The sequence below is a fragment of the Tympanuchus pallidicinctus genome, unplaced genomic scaffold, assembly GCF_026119805.1.
Source record: "Tympanuchus pallidicinctus isolate F22 unplaced genomic scaffold, pur_lepc_1.0 scaffold8, whole genome shotgun sequence".
NCBI lineage: Eukaryota > Metazoa > Chordata > Aves > Galliformes > Phasianidae > Tympanuchus > Tympanuchus pallidicinctus.
The window spans coordinates 629821-651922 of NW_026294802.1; the positions used below are offsets into that span (position 1 = coordinate 629821).

The following is a 22102-nucleotide window of genomic DNA, read 5'->3' on the forward strand; positions in this document are numbered from 1 at the left end:
TGAATTTCTGTGTTTATGGAACAAATTCAGCTTCAGTGGGTTGCAGTTTGGTTAACACACTCACAATTTACATTGTGTTAGATTTTAAAGCTATGAAAATCAGTGAGTTAAGACATATAGGCACTGCTGGTTTTATATGTTCACATTTACCTGTGAGAGCAAACCTGGTAATTTAAAAAGTAAGGTTTCTATTCGTTCTTTTTACATTGCCTCAAAGCAGTTCAAACAGTTTTTCTTTTCCGCCAAGCCCTGAACATGGGGAGGAACAGATCCATGCACCAATATATACTGGAAGCTGACTGATCAGAAAGCAGCTTTGCAGAAAAAGACCTAGAGGGTCCTCATGGACAGCTTGCTGAACATGAGCCAACTATGTACGCTTGTGGCAAAAAGAGGCTAGATGTGTCTTGGGCTGTATCAGGAAAAATATTGTCAGTGTCTTGTAGAAGGTGGTCCTCCCCTCTGCTCAGCACTGACAAGTTGTGTGTCCAGTTCTGCACACTCCAGTAAGAGAGAGGTGGACATACTGGACAGATAGAGGACCTCAAAGATGTTCAAGAGATTGGAACATCTCTTAGGAAGAAAGGCTGAGAGAGCTGTGACTTTAACTTGGAGCACAGAACAATGAGAGAAGATTTGATCAATGAATTTAAACACATTGGGAAGGTGCAAAGAAGACAGAGGTAGGCTCTTTCCAGCAGTGTCTTGCGAGAGGACAAAACCAAAGGGCACAAACTACAACAGAAGGTGTACCATCTAAACACAGAGAAACTCTTTTTCACTGTGAGGGTGAAGGAGCACTGACACAGATCATCTGGGAAGGCTGTGAAGTCTCCATCCTTGAAGATATGCCTGAACTGTGTCCAGACAACACTTAATTAGAATCAATACAAAGAAGTGCCTACTCTTGCCTGTACTTTAACTTCCTGTTCCCTAATTCTTATATTGGAAGGTACAGTAAATGAGCCTTTCCTATGCATATTCTCAATTCTCAATATTCAGTTCTTTTATTTCACATCTATAACATACCCCTGTTTTTTATATTTATCAGGGTGAAGAACATTGTATCTTATTTTTTCTTTAAATTAAAGGCATTTCATATCTTTGTGTATCCTTGCTGCCCTTTTCTCCACTTCTTCAAGTTCTATTACAACACATTTAAAATGAAAGAATCAGAACTGCCAACTGTATTCTAGATAAATCAATACTGTGGCATGATATTGTTCTCTTTTATTGTTTGTTTGCTTTAATTCTTTTAATAATAATTCCCATCATTTGCTTTATTTTATTTACAACTGCTGTGCACCAAGCTGACATTCAGAACTATTAATTGTAACCCCAATAACTCATTCCTGGTGGTAAAATTCATCTAAAAGCCTATGACTTCTTATGAGAATTTAACATTGTTTTCTTCCTATCTACATTTATCATTTCAAAATTTCATCTGCCATTTTATCACACACAGAACTCAGTACTGTAAAATCCTTCTACAAATCACCACAGGCAACTTCTGTGCACATTATGGTCAGCAAACTTTTGTCACTTAGCTACTAACTCTTTTTTTCTCATATAAATTAGAAATGCAGTCAACAGTATTCGGTCTGACTGCAGATCTTTCTAGATCATCACTGTTGGAAAACATTTTCTCTCAACTATCAACAATCTATGGGACAAGCAGAAAAGAAATCTAACACAGTTCATGTTTCTACTTTTTCAGTATTTAATGAACTCGTGATTGAAGAGAGTATTTACTGCCCATGCTTTCAGATATTCATTACTGCATCAGAGGAAATCTTGTGAAACATAGCTGTTTTGCAGCTCAACATCTTTTATTACACATCCTCTCTGAAGACCTTCTTTGCAATAAAAAAGGTCACATAATTTACATGACAAGAAATAAAACAGTGAATAAGCAGTGCATATATAGACTGTATAATTAGTTTAATCTCCATATAGCAACAGACCAGAATGGAAATTTGAACCATGCTCCTAGGAAACCAGATGGGTATTCAATAAGTACCAAACATTTGTCTTGGACAGCCCACAGCTGGGTTTCTCCTTCATCTGTTAAATGACAGTTGTGGCACCTAACTTCCTTGGTGAAGTACTTTATGACATATTGATGAAAAACATTACAAAAAGCATTAAACAGCACTTCTTTCTAAGTTTTTGAAGCAGATTATAATGAAAGCTGAATGAGGAATCTATCTCACTTAGTGCTTATCCGTGACAGGTTAGATTTAGAGTCAGATGCACTTGAGTACAAAGTTTAAAATTCGTTATAGCTAGCATGAACAAAAGAAATACAATACAATATCACTGAACAGTGAAACCACAAGGATAATGAAAATAAATCTATTATTTTCACAGTATTTACTCTTAAAATCCTCTCTGTCAATTCCATGAAAGTTTGAGAAATATGAAAACTCCATTGAAACTCTCAACAATAAGAAAGAGGGAGAATGGGGAAAAATTTTTTAGATCTATATACAATTGTTGACTTTTCTTCAGCAATCAGTAATGTCTGAAAAGAAAATTCTAAAAACACAGTATCAGCTTGCTTTCTCTTTAGTATCATTCCTATGCTCATCAGGGCTTGGAATTGCCCTCTGGGGTCAGAACGCTCACTACCAATACAAATAACTATAAACAGAAATAATACTAAATGGCAGTGTTCTTACCGAGTCAGTCTCCACGCACAAGTATACTCTAACAGCTCATTCACACTGAACTGTCCTTGGTCATCCTCATGCTGTGGCAGAGAAGCATATAATGAGATACAGAATTACAATAGGATGAATATACATTAGACAGATTTTCTTAGTATTTTCCAAACTCGACAAACTCTTTTAGGAATCCTTTCCTTTCAAGATGTATTGGTCTTTCAAGAAATTTAATGTGGTAGCTCTGTCATATTACACTAGCTAATGCTATATAGCAGAACAAGCCATATTGTCATACTAGTTCCTTCTATCTACATATAAGTTAAGACTGCAGTCAGGCCTCAATAAACCCTGCTCTGCACTCCTCTTACAGATAGCAGAAAGCATTATTTTGCAACCAAGTTATATACAAGTAATGAAGCAGAAATTAGTTTATATCAACTACCTCTCTGCTGCTCATTTTTTTCAGAGAGAACAGAATGGAGAACATCTGTTCCATCCTTTGCAACTTCTCTAAAGAGACTTCTCTTACTGAAGGGTTACAGAGATGATTACTGGACTAAAGCATCTTGAGAAAAGAGAGGCTGAGCTGGGACTCTGTTCAGTCTGGAGAACAGAAAGCTCAGGAGGGACCTTATCAATGTGTACAAATATCTGGTGGGAGGAAATAAAGTCAAGGGAGCCAGACTTTTCTCAGTAGCACTTGCTAGCAGAAGAAGAAAAACAGGACACAAATTAAAACACATGAAATGCTATCCTAACACAGGTAAAAGAATATTGCAAGAGTGGCCAGGGTTTGGAAGATGTTGCCCTGACAGGTTGTAGAGTAGGTCGGAATATCTGCTGAGATATTCAGAACCTGACCAGGTACAGTTCACAGGTGCTAGCTGGGGATTCTGCTTGATCAAGGGGACTGGACTATATCATCCCAAGAGACCCTTTTCCAGCCTAAACAATTCTCTGAATTTGCATTAACGCATTCTGCTTAACAAATCTGTTTCTCTTCAGATATAGTCTCTTCTCCTGCCACACACATTTGCTTCCTTTAATGCCTATGGATGGAGCTGAGCCTATGCCAGGCATATACTACCTGTTTATTAGGTCACCACCACATCCTGAAAAATCTGCCCTTCTTCTGACTCATGATTGAATCCAGATCTTTAAAATCCACAAGACAAGGTTACTGAGAAGCAGGAGAGCAGAACAGCCCATAGGCTCTTATTGGTGAAGAGCTTAATGTGAATTAATTCACACTAATTCTGCTTTTAGCTAGATTAGCTAATTATTAGCTAGATGTTTAGTAAAAGTACTAAGACTGGAGATACAGATCAAGCCTGAGAAACACCAAATTTCCTCCTTGCTCTCATACAATAGGAAGGCTAAAGGATGGGGAGGGTTGAACTTGGAAACATGACATACAATGAAGAAGTGAGCCCTGATGCTTAGAGAGAAATTAGATATATGACTGATATGAACACAGAGCTTTAGGGGATCTGATAGTCTACCATAAAAGGTGAGTAATGTGAATTATTTAGTACCTAAGTACCTAATACATGGAAGGGCTGTCAAAATATGAATATGCTTTTGTGACATTAAACTACAACATTACTACAGATTTCTATGAAGTAACATATTCCAAAGAAGAAAATTCTGATGGATTCTACAGATCACAGGTCAAATTCTCTCTAAGAGTAAACACAGTTTAAAACTGTAGCTGTACATACACATAACAATCTGAGACGGAACAAAAAACTCTATTGCATCTAAAAATTCCCAAAGTGTTCCCAAAGAACTCTTTAAAAAGGTCCATATTATTTCCCCATATTTTTTTATCTGAATGAGAAAAAAATATTTTTCATAGACAGCCTCTAATGCAGTGACTTTCAAATACATTTTACAACCATTGAAGATGCAAGTTCCAGAGAACAGCAGCAATAAAATTGAATTTGTGAGCTCAGTGTAGACTAACTCAGGTCCTTCATTTTGCTGTGGCTAGAGTGGGTTTCAGTACATCCAGAAATTCAGAGGCTGTGTCCAGAGCAAAAATAAATACTGTGGCTTTTGTCTGGACCAGACAGACCTGCTGGTGTCCCTGCCTGCAAGCAGAATCTCTTCCTTCTATTACAAGTGCTCTCTCACAGGCCCTGAAGCCAGAGGAAAAATTTGGGTCTATTACTTATGGCAGCTCAAGAGCTGGTCATGCTCTTTGCTATTATTAGTAACCTGAAGTATCTGTATGGCCTGAAGCTTTCACAGCCATGTCAGATATCATAAAGGAGTGATCAATAATTCACTTGAAGATATCTTAAAATGTCACCCTTCCCGGTTAAACCCTATTGTACGTTAATAATTACAGTTCCACAAATCCTTTGTGACAGTACATTTTTTCTAATGGCCAGAACACTGCTAATTTGTCTTCCTAGTTTGTTATTTGTCTGAAATAATTCTTGACAGACTATTTTTGTTTGTTTGTTCATAATCATTCCATGTGGTAATTGTAAGTCTTTGTGAAACGTGAAATGTCAGGAGCTGCTCTGTCTCTGCTCCTGGCCTCCACAATGCATTGCTGTATATTAAACCTCATTTTTAGACCTGTCAAACTGCAACAGAGATGAAGGAGGCTTTGAGCTTGCTAATAGGACATAGAGATTTTTGCAGTTGCACAATATCAGTGGATACTTAAACACAAGAAAATTGTTCCATTCTAATTAAGGTATTACACTGTCCCTCTGAAATGACATAAATATGTAAATGAAGGGGAAAAAAAAACTTACGATGGACCACTGACATCACTTTCCTCAGAGTGTTCACACAACTCATTACTTTTGGTAAAACATTAGCACCAGTAACGCTGATAAATGTACATTAAAAAAATGTGGGGAAAAAAATCTACAAGGTGCAGAATTTCCCACTCCTGACAAGAGACGCTCTTTGTCTCTCTGCATGGAATGAAACTGAGCTTCAATATATTTATATAATACAAAGATAACCTTAAGCCTTCTGCATAAGTTCTGTTTGGAATTGTGTAGGAATCTGGCATTTTGGTGTCTTAAATGAGTTTTGTTTAAGAGCACTAAGGCTGTAAATCTTATGACTGAAAAGCAAACAAACAAATTCAAATTAAAGGTCATGCACTAGCTCAAAAGTCTGTGATTCCAAGTAAAGCTTCAGGCCAAATTTCTTGCTTGCAACTGCTCAGTTCAAAACAATTTCTTCTTTATGAATATATCATAACACAGAAAGTTAGCTTCCCACAGAATGAAAGAAAGCAAATATTCACCTTAACAAGTATATGTTTTTCAGATGAATTCACAAAAGAATTGCAAACAGTTACTGGCCAAAGACTGTAAATACTCAATTTAAAAAAAAATTAATTGCATATAACTTGTAGGCAGCTGATTATATCATCTTTAAGTATAATTGTGAAATATTTATTTGCATACACAGATAGAAATTTTAACTGCATCCAGATTTTCACAATGTAAAGTGTGCCTTAATAAGTATTGCACTGTTGGTGTAGAGTTCTGATTTCCTTGCACACAAGTTAAGATTTTAATCCTCAGAAGAGAATTCTGTACATATATATCTTTAGGTTCCAGAGCGAATAATTCTGAGAATCTATTCTAACAGCAGATCCATATGCAGCAAACAAGAGATTTGTTGCTTTTTTGTTTTTTTTTTTCATTTGAATACAGAGCATCTTGTAGAGAATCAATCATTGGTTTGTTAGCCTGAAAAAGAGTATGTGACAAGCTGTTTGCAGGCTCCACTTTTCAGTGCATTCATGTTCAAAATACCTTCAGTACATCCTGTATGCATGTAAGTAACAAAATGTCTTTCTATCAAACTTCTAATTCATATCACTTTTATTCTCACACAGAAAATAATGGAGATTAGCAGCTACCCAGCAGAAGGGTCCATAATGCCTTTTCTGTTTCACAGAGGTGCTGACTTAAAAGAGGATCTATCTACCTCTGCATAGACTTAGATGTGTCTGTAATTATACTTAATCAGATTTGTTTGGCAGCATGATATGAAAAAAATAATTAAAGATTTTTTCCCACCTCTTAATACAGGATGTACTGTCACAAACCTAACACCAAGAAAGGACTTTTTACACTGTTTAAGTTTACTACTCGATTAACACAGACAATAGAAATTATAGTGATTCCTGCCTCGATTTGAACAACAGTTAAATGACAATAAGGTATTACTTCTCAAGAAAAAAACTAATTCCAAGGGTCACCAGATATCTTATTTTTACTGCTGTAAATGAAGGCAGGCTGAAAAAGGACACATAAGGTGGGCACCACCTTACTCCCTTCCAAAGGCACATGTAAACATCAACTAATTTACTCTAGTCTGAGAACACGACGTTGACAATCCATTGATCTGAATCATTTTTGAAGAAGTGACCTGGTGATGAAAACTCCTGTGTTTCCTAATATTACTTTCTTCTTGGGCAATGCTCTACCAAGAAGAATCAATGGTCTTCCCAAATAAATAATTAAATAAATAATATTTACAGTGAATAGTGCCAATAATTTAAGCCATAGCTTTACAAATTAGCACGAGATTATTCTGTGATTATTTATTGAATAGTAGAAGTGTTAACTAGAAGAAGAAAAAATATATATATTTGGCCTCACAATACTCCTTTCTTAATGATTTTGAACTTGAAGTTTATCTAGGTGACATTTACAAGTTAAAAGGATGCCCCTTTTATTTTTGGTCAGGTATGCATCACCTAACTCATATTTTGACAGACCAAAGTGATAGCACACCTATTCAAAGCAGGTAATTGGAACCATCTGTGAAGAGAATCAGTGCTGTCAGTGAAAACTGTCCAGAACATCAAAGTTTCTGCTGTACTGCAAACTTTGTGTTAGAGGTAATTCAAGGCAGTCCACTGGGAATAAAATTCACATTTATTAGCATAAATCAGTGTCATTAAAGTTCAGCAATCTGTTTCAAAGGCTACTTAATCTCAAATAACCTGAATACAAATCTCTCTGAACTTAAACTGATAAAATGATGTTTTCTCTAAGGGCATATGCACGTGTACAAACACACACAGACATTCTAAGGCACCTCACACACGCACAAACACATATTGTAATTCAACAGGCTTTGGCTGTCAGTAATAGTGACCAGAATCCATATCTTTTTTTCCCTTGTTATATTTCAAAACATAGAAAGACCAATATAAAATAATGTGTCCTTAACAAACTGAAATCATTAGCATCATTAAAGTCTAATAAAAATGATTTTTTTCTAAAAAGATTGCCTCTAATCTTTTTCAGCTGTGCGTTCTCTACAGTGAGACATTAGATGTAAACACAAGAGCAAAGCAGAGAGATTTCCCTGTATGTTTCAACAAGAGTTTGGCAATAAAATATGTATAAACAGAAAAGCAAATAATCTCTTTAATTATTACTGCAGGTTGCTACATAAAAGGATTGGTGGGACTTTATTGCTTCAGGCATGCTGAAAGAAAGAGGATGAAAAAAAGCAGACTTACCATTCGAGCCAAACTTTGCTTCAAATTTGTAGTGGTGTGTAGATGAAGATGAATGTCAGTGGTTGCCTTGCGAAGACTCTCGTGGCTGCCCAAACTATGATTACTACAGTTTGGGGAGGAAAACAAATGGTTATCTCTGCTTATCATTTCTATTATTTTCCTTTTCTGTCATTCTCCTAAAAGAACAGGTGGAATACATTCTCAGTGCAAAGCAAATTGAATGACATAAAATCAGAGCCTGGCTTCTACATCTGTGCAGACTGATGGAGTTTGGTTCTGGCTTATTCCCTTGTGAAACACGTGGTTATAACTTCAGCCATTGATTTCTATAAAAGAACAACAATGAAACAGAAAGAATATTCTAAACAAACTGCATTGTACTCTCAAACTTTAAGACTATTAATGTATTCTTCAATCCCAAATTAGGGCAACTGTACAAAGTACCGTGGTTATACATGCACCACTGTAGGATGACTTGCAGTGTTTTAATCTCAATCTGACAATCAAATATTAACTATAGGCTTAGAAATCACATACGTTAAGACAGGTGGCCCCCAATTCTCAAAGAAATCTAAGTTCTAGCACTTTGCAGCTCACGTAAAGACAGTAAAAGAAGCTGCAAGTCAATTTTCTGTCTCATCAAATCATTTGCCAGCTAAAGTCAGACACAGACATCTACTCATTAAGACAGAGTGGTTATGGAGTGGTTCCTACAGTGTACTCTGCCGGTCAGGCACACTTTAATTAGCAGGTAAGTTCTTTTTTTCTTATTTGCCTCATCAGAGCAGCTTTTAGTCCACTTGTAACTTAGAAGAAGTTGCCAAGATAATACAACTTTAGTTTATCACTATCAAAACTACTTGGAACAAAAGTATTTCTAGAATCTCCCTTCCTTTTCTTGTTTTAATCAGATGAAGTAATGCAAAAATTAATTGCAGAGTTAAGGGAACAATATTTTTACATTAAAAAAAATCCTTTAGGATTAGTAGCTGGGAAAAGTGACATTGATTTTTGCAAAGGCAAATTCATCGCCAAAACAAGCTAATATGCATCATCAGTTACAACTCGAGTGTGTGTTCAATTAGTTTCATGCTGCTTCTTTTAAGGCTCCAGACACAAGAATGTCAAAAGGAATATTCTGTATTTATTCAGATTCAGAAAAGCAAGTTGTTTCAGAACTCCCTGGACTATGAAAGAAAAAAAAGCTGATTCCTTTCTCTTCTTTTTAAGTATCATAGAGTACTCAGAATTCAGATGTAGAAGGTTTCTTTCTACCTATGAAGGACTTCTGATAGAATGTCTAAATAAAAGCAGCTTAATTTACTTCCAAAAAACCATCCCTGCCTCTATGAATAGATCACAGAAAGAATGAAGAGAATGAAGTAGGGAAGAGACAACAGCAGAAGACTTCAGCACAAATGAATGGTTAAACATAAATAAATGTGCTGCACATAATTGCCATCTGTACAATTACAAGAAATTCATGTATCTTGTAATGTTGGCTCATGGCCAACCTGTCGTCTGCGAGGACATCCATGTGCTTCTCTGCTGAGCTCCTTTCCAGCAGCTCAGCCCTTAACCAGTACTGATGCATGAGTTTATTCCTCCCCAGGTGCAAGATTCTCCATTTCCTTGTGTAAAACCTCATAAGGTTCCTCCACCCCCAACACTCTAGACTTGCTGAATGGCAGTACAGCCTTCTGGTGCGTCAACCACTCCTCCCAGCTTTGTGTCATCAGCAAACCTGCTAAAGGTGCATTCTATTTCTTTTTTCAGGTCATTGATGAAGATGTTAAACAAGACTGGATCCAGTATCAACCCCTGCAGAACACTATCAATTACAGGCCTCCAACCTAGACTCTGTACCATTGATTACAATCCCCTGAGCTCTGCCAGTCAGACAGTTCTCAATCCACTCCCTGTCCACTCATCTATCTCACACTTCCAAAGATTACCTATGAGAATGATATAGCAAACAGAGTCAAATGCCTTGCTGAAGTCAAGGTACACAACATCCACAACATCCTTGCATCTACCCAGTCAGAGATGACATCAAAGAAGGCCACTAGACCTGCCAAGTGTAATTTCCCCTTTGTGGACCCATGTTGATGACTACCGATAACCTTGTTCTCTTCCATTTGTTTGAAGACAACATGCAGAATAAGTTGTTCCACCACCTTCCCAGAGATGGAGGTGAGGCTGACTGACCTGTAGTTTCCTCCTTTTTGACATTGTTGAAGACTGGAGAGAAATTGGCCTTCCTTCAATCTTTACGCACCTCTTCCATTCTCCAACACCCTTCAAAGACAATAGAGTGCAGTTTGGCGATCACTTCTGCCAACTACCTCAGTACTTGTGGGTGTATAACACTGGGGCTCATAGATTTGTATGCATTGTTTGCCTAGACAATCTCTAATCAGATCCTCCTCCAACAAGGAGGACTCTTTCCCCAGACTTTCTCTCTTACCTCCAGACTCTGGAATTCCCAAGGGGCAGTCTTAGCAGTGAAGACTGAAGCAAAGTACTCAGTAAGTTTTTAGTTACTTTCTAGTTCTTTCAGCAGCAGGCCCACATTTTTCCTAGTATTCCCTTTGCTGTTGACATACTTAAAGATTTCTTGATGTTCTTTACCTCCCTCACCAGATTTAATTCCAAGTGGGCCTCAGTCCTTCTTGTCACATCCCTGCAGGCCCTGACAACATTCCCACCTCATCCATGTGAATCTCCTGCCATCTCTGCCTGATTTCTTACTCTTACGGATACACCAATATTGAGCTTGGAAGAAGTGGTGCTTAAATGACAGCCAGTTATCTTGGGTCCCCTTAGCTTCCAATGCTCTAGCTCATGGAATTCATTCAAGTAAGTCCTTGAAGAGGTCAAAGCTAGCTCTCCTGAAATCCAGGGTTTAAATCATCTACTTTTCACCTTGTTTCTTCCATGTAAGATCCTGAACTCCACTATCTCACGGCTGCGGCATCCAAGGCTGCCCCCAGACTTCACAGTCCCAACCATTCCTTTATTTTACCCCAACATTATTTCTGCTCTTTCCATTCTGCCCTGCCTTCTGTCTCAGGACAACTATAGCAACAAGGTTATAAACAAACATGCTTTTGTGTCCTCACTCTCTTTTTCCCTGATTCCTCCAGCATGTTGATTCCCCTTATAATCCCAACTTTAAGCCAAGCCAATGCTAAAAAACAAACAAATTTAAACTAACAGAACATTCCTCTTTGATTATAATTTTGTACCACAGACATACAAAAACTTTGATCAGCATTGTTATTCCACTTCATCATGCTTGCAGGCAAAATAACTGCACCAAAGTTCAATTTTGCGGTTATAACTACACTTCACAGTGGTTTGTGTTAGCTCTGCTGTGTCAGGCAGATACTGTACATCAACAAATCCTTTATTGACACAGCAATGCTGACTGAAATGCTGTAGGCAGATGTACTGGCCTTACAGTTGATTTTATGACTGGATTTTATTTGCACAAATGCAAAAATAATTTTTTTATAGATATTGTGACACAGCAGACTAGACAAAATGAATTTATCTCTGTAAAATTAAATGGAAAGTTGTCCTACATAAATAGTGAGCTACCAAAAACAGTGGTGAAATTTTGCCATGGATTGACAGACTATCTTCTAACTATACCCCAGGCCTGGACTCTTGCAGATCTATTACTCTGTACTAAAAAGAAAAGCAATATAGCCATTTTTCGAGGATACTATCATTGTAAGAGCTCTGAGCTCTGTAAAGAAAATACAAAACAATGCCATATTATTACCAGTTTTCCCCCTATTTTTGCTGAAATATTTTCTGGGGAATACAGCTTTGACGAAAACTCCATGACAAAAGACAAAGTGAAAGACAGTCTTTCTCTTAAAGAGACAAGGAAATGAAGAAATCAAAGTGACTTGCTTATGGTCCCACAATATATCTGAAGCAGAGAAAGGGAAAATCCCTCACCCTTTGAATTCTCTCATCACTAGATGATCTTGACTCTCTTCATCAATGTTCTCTCACGTGCTACAAGCTCCTAATCCAAATGCAGTTTCACCAGCATCAGATGACTGCTTTTTTTTAATACTTAGCTGAGTAGCAAGCAGCTCTGAATAAGACACAATCCACAGTGACAAGAGAAAATGATTTATTTTTTTTTATTCATCCAAAAGGTGCTTGCTTGTAATGATCCCAATCTGCCTGATTATAACTATGGCCAGCCTGTAATTAATAGCTTAAACTTAACTTTGACTGGAAACCAATTCTTATTTAGGTCTCAGTTCTCAGAGAATATAATTAGCAAGGCAAAAAAAAAAAAAAAAAAAAAAAAAAGGTCATCAGTAAGGTCACAGACAAGCATTAGAGTATAAATGATAAGCATTAGTTGTTTCTGTTCCAAACTCCTGCTCTCTGTGTTGACTGAACTGCAAAGCAATAAGGTAATGTGAATGTTACACCACGGTAGAATGTAGATGGCATTAAAAATACATAGGAAAAAAGGTATATTAAAAAATCTGATACCTTCAAAAATAAAGTAAAAAGATATATGTTTAGAAATAAAGCTTATAACCATTCCTGGATGACAGCCATTGCTGGGTCTGCATTGCAACTTCTCTTTATTAACAACAGACAGATCAATAAACAAGAGTCCAAAATTCTTACATACAGGCACATACATTGTTCTATTAGGCACCTCAGGATGCCCTGAGCTTCTGGTCTGCAGCTCCAAAGGCAAAAAATAGTCTAAATGGAAGATTGATTCATTGCTTTCAGATGGCAAGGGCTTTTTTTTGACTTGCTGCTGGCATTGAGTTATTTGATACTAGCTGCTTAATCACAGTATAATTTACTTTTATTTAACATCTTTCATAAAGGGCATCACAAAATCATTTTTCGGGGCATACATTCTAAAATTAAAGAGATATGGGAAACTAAAAGCAAAATTTAAAAGTAGATGTATAAGACTTGGGACAAGGAATGACAAAGAGAAGATTTTCAGAAATAATAAATGGCCCTCCAAGAAATGAAGATCAAGAACAGGACAAGTGTAAAGGAGTGGAGACAACAGCCTCAGTTAGCAAACACAGAGACAGAAGGCAGAACTAAGCTATGGATGCAAACAGTGGTAAAAATTGATGAGAAAGATTTTTACTCCTCTTTTCTTTCAAGGGCAATGCTCTGCATCCAGATGCATTTACAGTGAACATGTGAAAAAAATAAGTGTGTGAAATGAGCTGGGGAAGCTATTAACATTCACCTTATGGTGACAAAAGGTGCAGGGAGAAGGTGGCGATGGTTCCTGATAGCACACTACAGATGCTGCAAGAAAACCTTGCAGGAAAAAGAAGTGTAGGAAGAAAAAGAAAGCCTGTGGTTTGAGGCAAGGCTATTATTACTGATCAGTAATAAATAAATAAATATTTTTTTTTCGCTATGACTGGGCTATCTGTTAGAGCAAATTCCTTTCCATACTATGTTGCTAACAGAGCAATTTGTGCAGAGTTCTTCCATAGCAGAGTATATGGAAATCATTAGGGATAAGATAGATAGATAGATAGGTAGATAGATAGATAGATAGATAGATAGATAAATAAATAAATAAATCAGAAACCAAGGAGATTCCAAATCAGAGTTTCGCATACTGCTCTATTAGTTATGGTCTTAACTGCAATCTATGTACAAGTTTCTGACTTTTTAAATATTTGAGTATTTGAAATCCCTTGTGAATCAGACTGGATGTGCACTCAAGGCTGTCTCCATACTAAAGGAATAATGAATGATAACATTTTGCAGTGTAAAGTGTAACTGTCACCACTTCATGAGTATTTGTTCCCCATCCTACTGAAAGCTAAATGGATTCTGGAAGTAATCAAGTCTTTCAGGTGCTTCTGCAGGAGGCACGATGGCATGCTCATTAATACAGTCCAATATAACAGCAGATAAAAGCTTCTGACAGATTACACAATGTCATCTGACTCCCTAAACCAGTCTGGTCTAAGAATAATTCATCATGTCACCATTTTGGCTTCACTTTTTTTTTTTTCCAAGATTACAATAAAGCAGGAGCAGCAAAGTATTAATTTTCTATGCTATCTCATAATTTTGGGAATTTCTATTGGAATTCATCCCTAATGATTTCCATGCACTCTAGTATGGAAGAACTCTGCTCAAATTGCTCTGTTAGCAACATAGTATGGAAAGCAATTTGCTCTAACAGATAGCCGAGGCATAGGAAAAAAATTAACCCTGAGGCAACTCCACAGGCTGTTAAGCTACCCATGGGATGATTTTAGTTTAGGGTTTCAAATTTCAGATTCGGGACTCTGATGGGGAGGCAGAAGAAAGGAAGCTGAATTATTACAGTGCAGAGTAAAATTACAAGCTGCTGAAGCCAGAAGTGCAGCCCTGTCCTGCCTGCAAGACAGTGAAGGAGCAAAGGAAAAAAAGATGAGAACATCATTGACCTTGTGTCACTGCTAATGAGACATGCATAGATTCTGCAAGTGCAGGAATTTAAACAGTCCACTATTGATGAGTTGTGCTCAACAGTGAAAATAAAACTATTTAGAACATGCTGTACACTACACTGAAATGCTGAGCTCACTCTCAACACAAAGGCTCATTATTTCCCTTTTCTTTGGAAATTAATATGAAATGAGAAGAGACATGGAAAAAAAAAAAAAAATCTAAAACAAAAAAACAACACACCAAAACCCCAGCAGCCCAGGCCATCTCATGTAATGGGATCTACGTATGGCCTGATTCCCTGCTCAGTGGTTATAGTATTGCAGCTTTTCAGGAGGTGCTCTGTTATTCCAGCTCCTGCTTTGCAGAGATTTGAGCAAGTAAAGAGAGGGATTGGGAATGTTAATGTCTCCATCTTCAGTAGCAAACTATAATTGAATGGAAACATCTGAACACTTGACTTGCTTACCTGTGTAAGCACAGAAGTGTACAAACTGGCTATGTTGCGCTGTGTGTCATTTAATTCCTCTGAAGACTACATTACTTTTATTACTCAAGCTGTCTTGCTCTTGGCTAGTTCCAGTAATCTTTATACTGAGAACAAGATAGCTTCTAAAATATTCCCTTTATATTACAAAAATATATTATTTTATCTAGCACTTCATCTCTCCAGCAGATGAGCTGTGATTCTTGTACAATGTGATCCAGGTATTTAAGCAACTACACATGTTCAGAACATAATACTCTTAACTTTCTCTATGCCTGTGTTTACAAAGCACATAAGCAAAGTGTATTCCATGCACAGTTTATATTATGCAATACATAATCAATACAACCTCTTAATTAAATACTTACTTTTGTAAGAATTCATCAGAGCCACAAACACTTAGAAGACATTCATCATGGACTGGGTATTGATTTGTGCAACGGAGGATCTCCGCAATTAAGTCATGAGTGATACATCCAGCTTTAAATAAAGATAGCAAGAAAAATTTATAGTAGCTTGCTAGAGAATTTCAGGCTGCATTCTTAACTAAATGAGAATTTATTTCTAATTGGTTACTATTGCTGGAGACTAGTTTCAAGAGGAATTAGAACAAGCCACATCTGATTTTATTTATTTTGCTTTAAATACTCCACATCTAACAGAATCAATGTCCATTTATAGAAAACTAACTGATTAGTAGGTAACTGGAATGAAGTGCCGAATGACTCTCCTTCCCACCGCCCCCCCCCCAAAAAAAGGAAGTAGTGAATAGTTGATCTTTTAAATCTGTAAATACTGAGCCATGTTCCTAATGGGTATCTCAGTACATTTCCTGTGTATGAACATGGCCTAATGCAAAAGTTGAGATTTTGTTGCAGGGAGGCTCCAAAATTTTCTCGTAATTGTATGTAAGTTTAATTAGTCATAATCAAGAAGCAAACTAATGTAAAAGCTACAAGAAGAACTGATCAAAAACTGCAAACAATAATGTGGTAGTCAGATTTCAAGTATGCCTCATAGGTTTGCTCTTTATAGGCATACAGTGTGTACTCCAGCAGCACTGATGCTTCAAACCGGAGATACCTCTCTTTAGCAGAAACCACTTCTGACTTTTCAGTGAAAAGTTTTTGTATCGAGGTGGTTTCGCAATGGAAGATAAAGTCTGAACTTCTTCCACAATTCCAAGGCAATCTCACTGTCTGCAATAGAAACTTAGAAAAGCCAAAGCAGATTTTCCTTTCTTTTCCATTCTTGGTATTTCCTTATCTCTTCAAAACAAGTGGCTCCAGGAGCTTTCAATATAAGTTTCAAGTGAACTCTTCCATGTAAGAAATGGAAAGTAGTCACAGTTAAATAAATTCCACAAAAATTGAATGTGGAATTCACATTTCTGTGTTGACTTTTTTACACTGCTCCAGATTCAGTCATCAGTTGCAAACTGTCTAATCATTCACTTTCCATTGAGTTTAATAGTTTTCTGAATCAACAAAGTCACACTGGCAAACCTGGCCGAGAATTTCGACAGGATTATTTTAAAACAAACCAAGAAATGCAGAATTGTTTCTGCAGGGAAGTTTAAGGGAAAGCGATACTGAAAAATCATCAGAGAATTGCTAACATTTTTAGAGAAGGTAGTTGCAATTAAGAAAGTTAAGAAAAAAAAAAAGAAAGGAAAAAAAAAATGAAATAAAAGAGTTAATTACCATAGGTAATTTTTAAAGAAAAGTGTCCCAGATTCAGAAGTTCCCTTTTGGAAGTTTTCATTTTATCTACAGGGACAGTTTTCTTCCCTAGATTACACAATTTCTATCAGGTTTACTGGTATTAAGTAACCAGCTCTTTGAAAACTTGCTTTCTTCATCAAGTCCTCATAGGTACTTTGATATGTGAACTGCAAAGCTTTTTTGTTAAATTTACCCACACCAGAGAAAGGAGAAAGGTACAGAATCTTGAATTAAGATCATAAGATGCATATTGATCAAATCATTCTGGAAAAAAGAACTGAAACATGTAACCATCATTTATTTGTACTCTGAGATCTATTTTTTTTTCCTTTCTTTGCCAGTTCTTCTAGAACAATTCTTTCCATTCTTTATGTTAGATGGGAGAAAACACTGTACTTCAACCATTCTGTTCCAAATGGCCCAAGACCTTTAGCCTTAAATATCATGGTATTCACAAAATTTTGATTGAAGATTATTCAAAATTTTTCCAGGCTTTCCATTAACTGTGGAGATGCTCCAAATACAAGTACAAATACAAATACAAGTAACCAAGCTTGTATAAATAAATGTGGAATCCTTTGCTAAATTATTAATTAATATTTTGACCATTAATATGGTCAAAAAATCTTTGCATACACAAAACATCACATAATGAGCAGCATGGAGGGGATTTATTCTTTATTTCTTTCTTTTATCCATTTGTGGATAAAGATGTAAAAATTACTAGAGACGGAATCAAAGCTTCTCCCATTCACTATGGGTACAGAATGCACTGTGGCAGTGGCAGCTTCCTGTAAACAGTAGTAATCATGTTGAGACGAACCTCAGGAATTCCATCTAATTTAGTCTCCTGCCTGAAGGAGGGTGAATACTGAATTCAAATCATCTTGCTCTGTGTTTTCTCCTGCCAGATCTTAAAAAACTCCAAGGACGCAAACTCCATGACCTCTATGGGCAAACTGTTCCAATTTGCAATTATGGTCCTTTTTCTTACATCCAGCTGGGATTTCTCCCGTGTCATTTTATGAACATGGGTGCAGAGGTGTCTTAACAATCAAAGACTCTTAAGTCTTCAGTTTAGCAGTAGAGTTAATGATGTGAAAAGTTCCATGACTGAATGGGGACTACCTTTACATTTTAAATTAGCTTAACTTTCTTATGAACCAAAGCTTGAATGTTGGCCGCATTTTATACCACCAGAATTGGTCCTGATTATGATTAAAGAAAGTAGGAATCTACATATTAGCAAAGCTGAGATTTTACTTACTATGAGATTTTACTTTTATGGCAAATTCATTGAATGAATGTGCTCAGAACTCACGTAAGGCTTACTCTCTAAATATCTTTCCAGTTAACAAATTTATTTTGTTATCATCTCAATGGAACAGAAACATATGGATACTTCAATCATTTACCATGTTGTGTAAGAAGCAGAGGAGATGGTGAAGAATCTGTCCAGATACTGATTCTGAATCTTATTTTATCAAGAACGTGGTCTGGGAACTTTGTTGCAACACTCCAGATCTTTCCAGTGTTTGTCTTCAAATCACAAGCAGGATAGGTGTTTCTTATTCTGAAAAGGACATGATGAAATTGTGCTTTAAAAGGAATAAAAACAAAAAAAGAAAAACAAAAATTCTACAAGATTCCAACAATAACAGTATTTAGAAAAGTGACAGGAATTAAATTTTGTGCAGAGAGGAAAATGTTTTTGTACATTAGTGAAATAACTGTATATCCCTTTACTTAATATGAAAACCTTCCGTACAAATCTTCACAGAACTTCACAAGACCACTGCTGAGCCTAACCTCAGTGAATCCATAAGGAGTTTAAGCACAAACTTCAGTGTATGGTGATGTGAATTCTAGAACAGTAGAAATGAGGGTACTGAAATATGTGCTTTAATATCAGAGTTTTAATATAAAGCTAACCAAGAACATGTGCACAGACAGCTGTGAATAGGACAGCTGGTCAAAATGAATACAGGAACATGCTTTCTATGCAAAATCTTAAGAAGTCTCTCTTTTCCCTCTGCTCCAGGATCCAATCTGAAATCTTCATTACTGAAACCCTGGGTATTTATGTAAATGTATTTAAAGCACAGTATCTAGTAGAGTCTCTAAGTCCTTCTGATCTTATATACCATTACCTATAAAATAAATTGCCCCTCCTCCTTTCAATTACCAAAGACTTGCAGAAATTAATTTCTCCAGAGGTGCCACTTCCTAATGAACACTAGTCACAGGTATTATGTTTGTCAGCTGAGATTAAACTTGCTTTTTAAGCAAATACACTTTGCAGCTGCAGGTAACGGTACACATTGTACCAGCTGAAGCTTTACATTTCACTAATTGGCCTGAATATTTTAGTAGCTAAACTCAAACATCCTGTACTAAGCATCTCATGTTCTTTGTTAGCTTCAGCAGCATTTTGTAGTGACTGAGCTGGCAGCACTTAATACACTTTCTCATTACAGCGTATTTTGAGCTATGATTCTCTCACAGAAAGTTCTTCATTATTATGCCCCCTTGCCTTGGAGCTGCTGCGCAATTCTCAACAGTATGAACTGTTCTTTTATGCCATATATTTCTATAGAATAAGGAAAACAAAAAAAATATAAAAGAATAAAGAGGAAGAAGACAAAGCCTAGGCTTCCATAATTAATAATCCAGTGTAGCAGCCTATTTCTTATAATGAGAAGTCAGAGGCCATGATGTTTCAGTGGAGTAAGAGGAAATGAGGCTTGACAATGCTTTTAGTATGTAAGATAGATTTATACTCATAGTAAAAAGTCATTATATTACAGAAGCTGCTTTGGTGACCTCTGTATGTGATGTCAGTCTATTTCTTTTCTGAGAAATGTACACATAAAGCTTTCTCCTAGCACTGAATTCCCTCTTTTTACCTGTTTCTCTAAGAAGGCCAAGGACTGAATAAGAGAGAAAACTTCACTACTTATTCTCCAGCATCAAACTAATGGGTTATGTAGACCTGCAAAGCATGCATCACCCTCTCAACTTGCCAGCAGGCATTTCAAAGCAAAGCAAACCTCACCTCTTTCCCTACCTGCAGTTGGTCTATTTTTTAAGATTATATGGCATCAGAAATTTGCATTTTATGCCTTTTAGATAAAAACATATTCAGTTCCAGAAAGCGTTTATGGCTATGCATTGTCTTTAATTGATTAAGAGCTTCCTTTGGGTCTGGACTGGAGGGCAAAACATGTTCATCCCAGAATTCTGAAATACTTGATCTTCCAAAGCATAACTGAAGTGCTGTAGAAGTATTGTGTGAAATCCCACGCCACTTTCTGCGCTGTAGGAAATCGTCATTTACAGAAACAAGTGATATTTATAGGGATTTGCTATTGCAAAACACAAGTATTTCTCTGTAGTGCAGAGCATATCTTTGAAGACAAAAACAGCTGAAAAAACTCTGTATTTGCACCACTGAGCACTTGGCTTGTCAGCCTGGCATCTTCTGGAATCAAACACTTAAAGATGTATTCTGAAAGCATTTGTGGATTAACGTTCACTATGGCTATGTCCATAATTGTAAAAGAAACCTGATAAATAGATTTAGAAAACTCTTTTAAAGTTTGTGTATGTACAATGAAATGTTTCGATTATAGACTACTGTCTGTACAAATATTACCTAGAAGAAAACATGATGAGTTTCTATTTGAGTTACGTGCTGGAGCTGAAAGTTCACACAACAGAGTTTGAATCACTTCTGATTAGAACTGACAGCTATTGAGATTCTGTGGGGAATGGAAGTATGCTCATCTGCTAAGACAGAAAATATTAGTTATTTGTGAACTGATGAATATTTTTGGTCTTTTTTTTTGTTATGACATTTTCTCCTGAGAATACCTTCTTGTGTGACACAAGAAAGCAAAGACTATTCCTATTTTGCTATTAAAAGAGTACTTGCTAGTGGTGCATGTTAAACAAGGTACTGCAGAACGGGAATGGCTTAATTCTATTCATCTTTTTAACCTTAGAAATAAACTCATTTATTGAGAAAAAAAAAAAAAGAAAACTTTTTTAATAATCAGATTGCAAAGTTAAATGTATAATGTTTGGACATAAAATCTAATGCTTGAGAGGAAAGGCTGTCAGGTGGACACAGTCAAGAACAGGGTTCAGACTGAGGAACTGTGGAAAAGAAACAATCTGAGATACGTGTCAGCTCCCCTATAGCAGGGGAGTTGGAACTAGATGATCTTCAAGGACCCTTCCAACCCAAACCATTCAATGATTCTATGTGATTGAATACGTTTTGAGGCCAACCACCCACTCTATGAATCTAAAATACATTCACTATTAACTTGAGAGCATCACAAGGTACAATTTTTCTTTCTTTTAAGAGAAACAGGCTGGTTGCCCTTAAATACAATCAATTAATTAAAAACTGATTTTTAAAAAGGTGTTATATTTTCCAGCTAATTTTCTGGGGAAAAGGAACCCCAAACATGCATTTGAGCTAACAACTTGATTGTATTATCAGTGAATATCTACAATGGAGAATGAAACTGCACAGACGATCTGAAAAACATACATTTCTTACTGCTGCTGTTTTTAAACAGTTTCTTATTCTAATAAAGATTAAGTAAAAAAAAAAAAAAAAAAAAAAAAAGTGCTCTATCCCATTAAGAAACACTATTAACTTGTAACTGTAAACAATAATTAAAAGTATTTTTCTGGCTTGCTAAATTCAGCATTTCATCAAGATATTCTGCTGTCAGTCAGTTGGTTCCTCCAGTACTTCCTCCTGCTTTGACCTGCACAGGCATTAATATTGTTCAAGTAAATGGAAGAAAATAAGACTTATTTCACAAACTATATTCTCTGAAAAGTTAAATGTATTTATCAGTGAAAAACATGACAGATAAGTAAGAAAACATGTTTGGAATTAACATTTTTAAATTTTTTATTATTTATTATTTTAATCTTTAAACCAAAATTAGGCGTATTTCTGCATGTAACCAGATATTGAAATTATGGCACTCTTCAGGAGTTCAGGGATAACCCACACAATCAGTAATAAGTGAAATGTCACTGCTAACTGAGTAATGTTTTTTTATTACTTACTTCTCCACTGTATTGCAAAAAGAAACTGCATTTTCGTTACTTCCTTGATTTGCCTTAACCAAATGGATAGACCAACTTGTAACCTAAAAACACATAAATTAAAAAAAAAAATGAAATAGATCTCAGTTACTTAGACAATATT

At 36.3% G+C, this 22102-nt stretch overlaps 1 protein-coding gene across 2 annotated transcripts in view; it reads right to left on the reverse strand.

The window, feature by feature from the left end:
- Positions 1-22102, reverse strand: part of PIK3C2G (phosphatidylinositol-4-phosphate 3-kinase catalytic subunit type 2 gamma) — a 200105-nt gene that overhangs the window by 167843 nt on the left and 10160 nt on the right. For both annotated transcript variants that reach the window (XM_052668620.1, XM_052668619.1), the window contains exons 3-7: positions 21961-22043; positions 18282-18439; positions 15511-15622; positions 8185-8287; positions 2682-2752 (exon numbers count right to left, since the gene is read on the reverse strand). In XM_052668620.1, coding sequence (XP_052524580.1) covers positions 2682-2752; positions 8185-8287; positions 15511-15622; positions 18282-18439; positions 21961-22043 — 527 coding nt within the window. The remainder of the gene's footprint in view (positions 1-2681; positions 2753-8184; positions 8288-15510; positions 15623-18281; positions 18440-21960; positions 22044-22102) is intronic.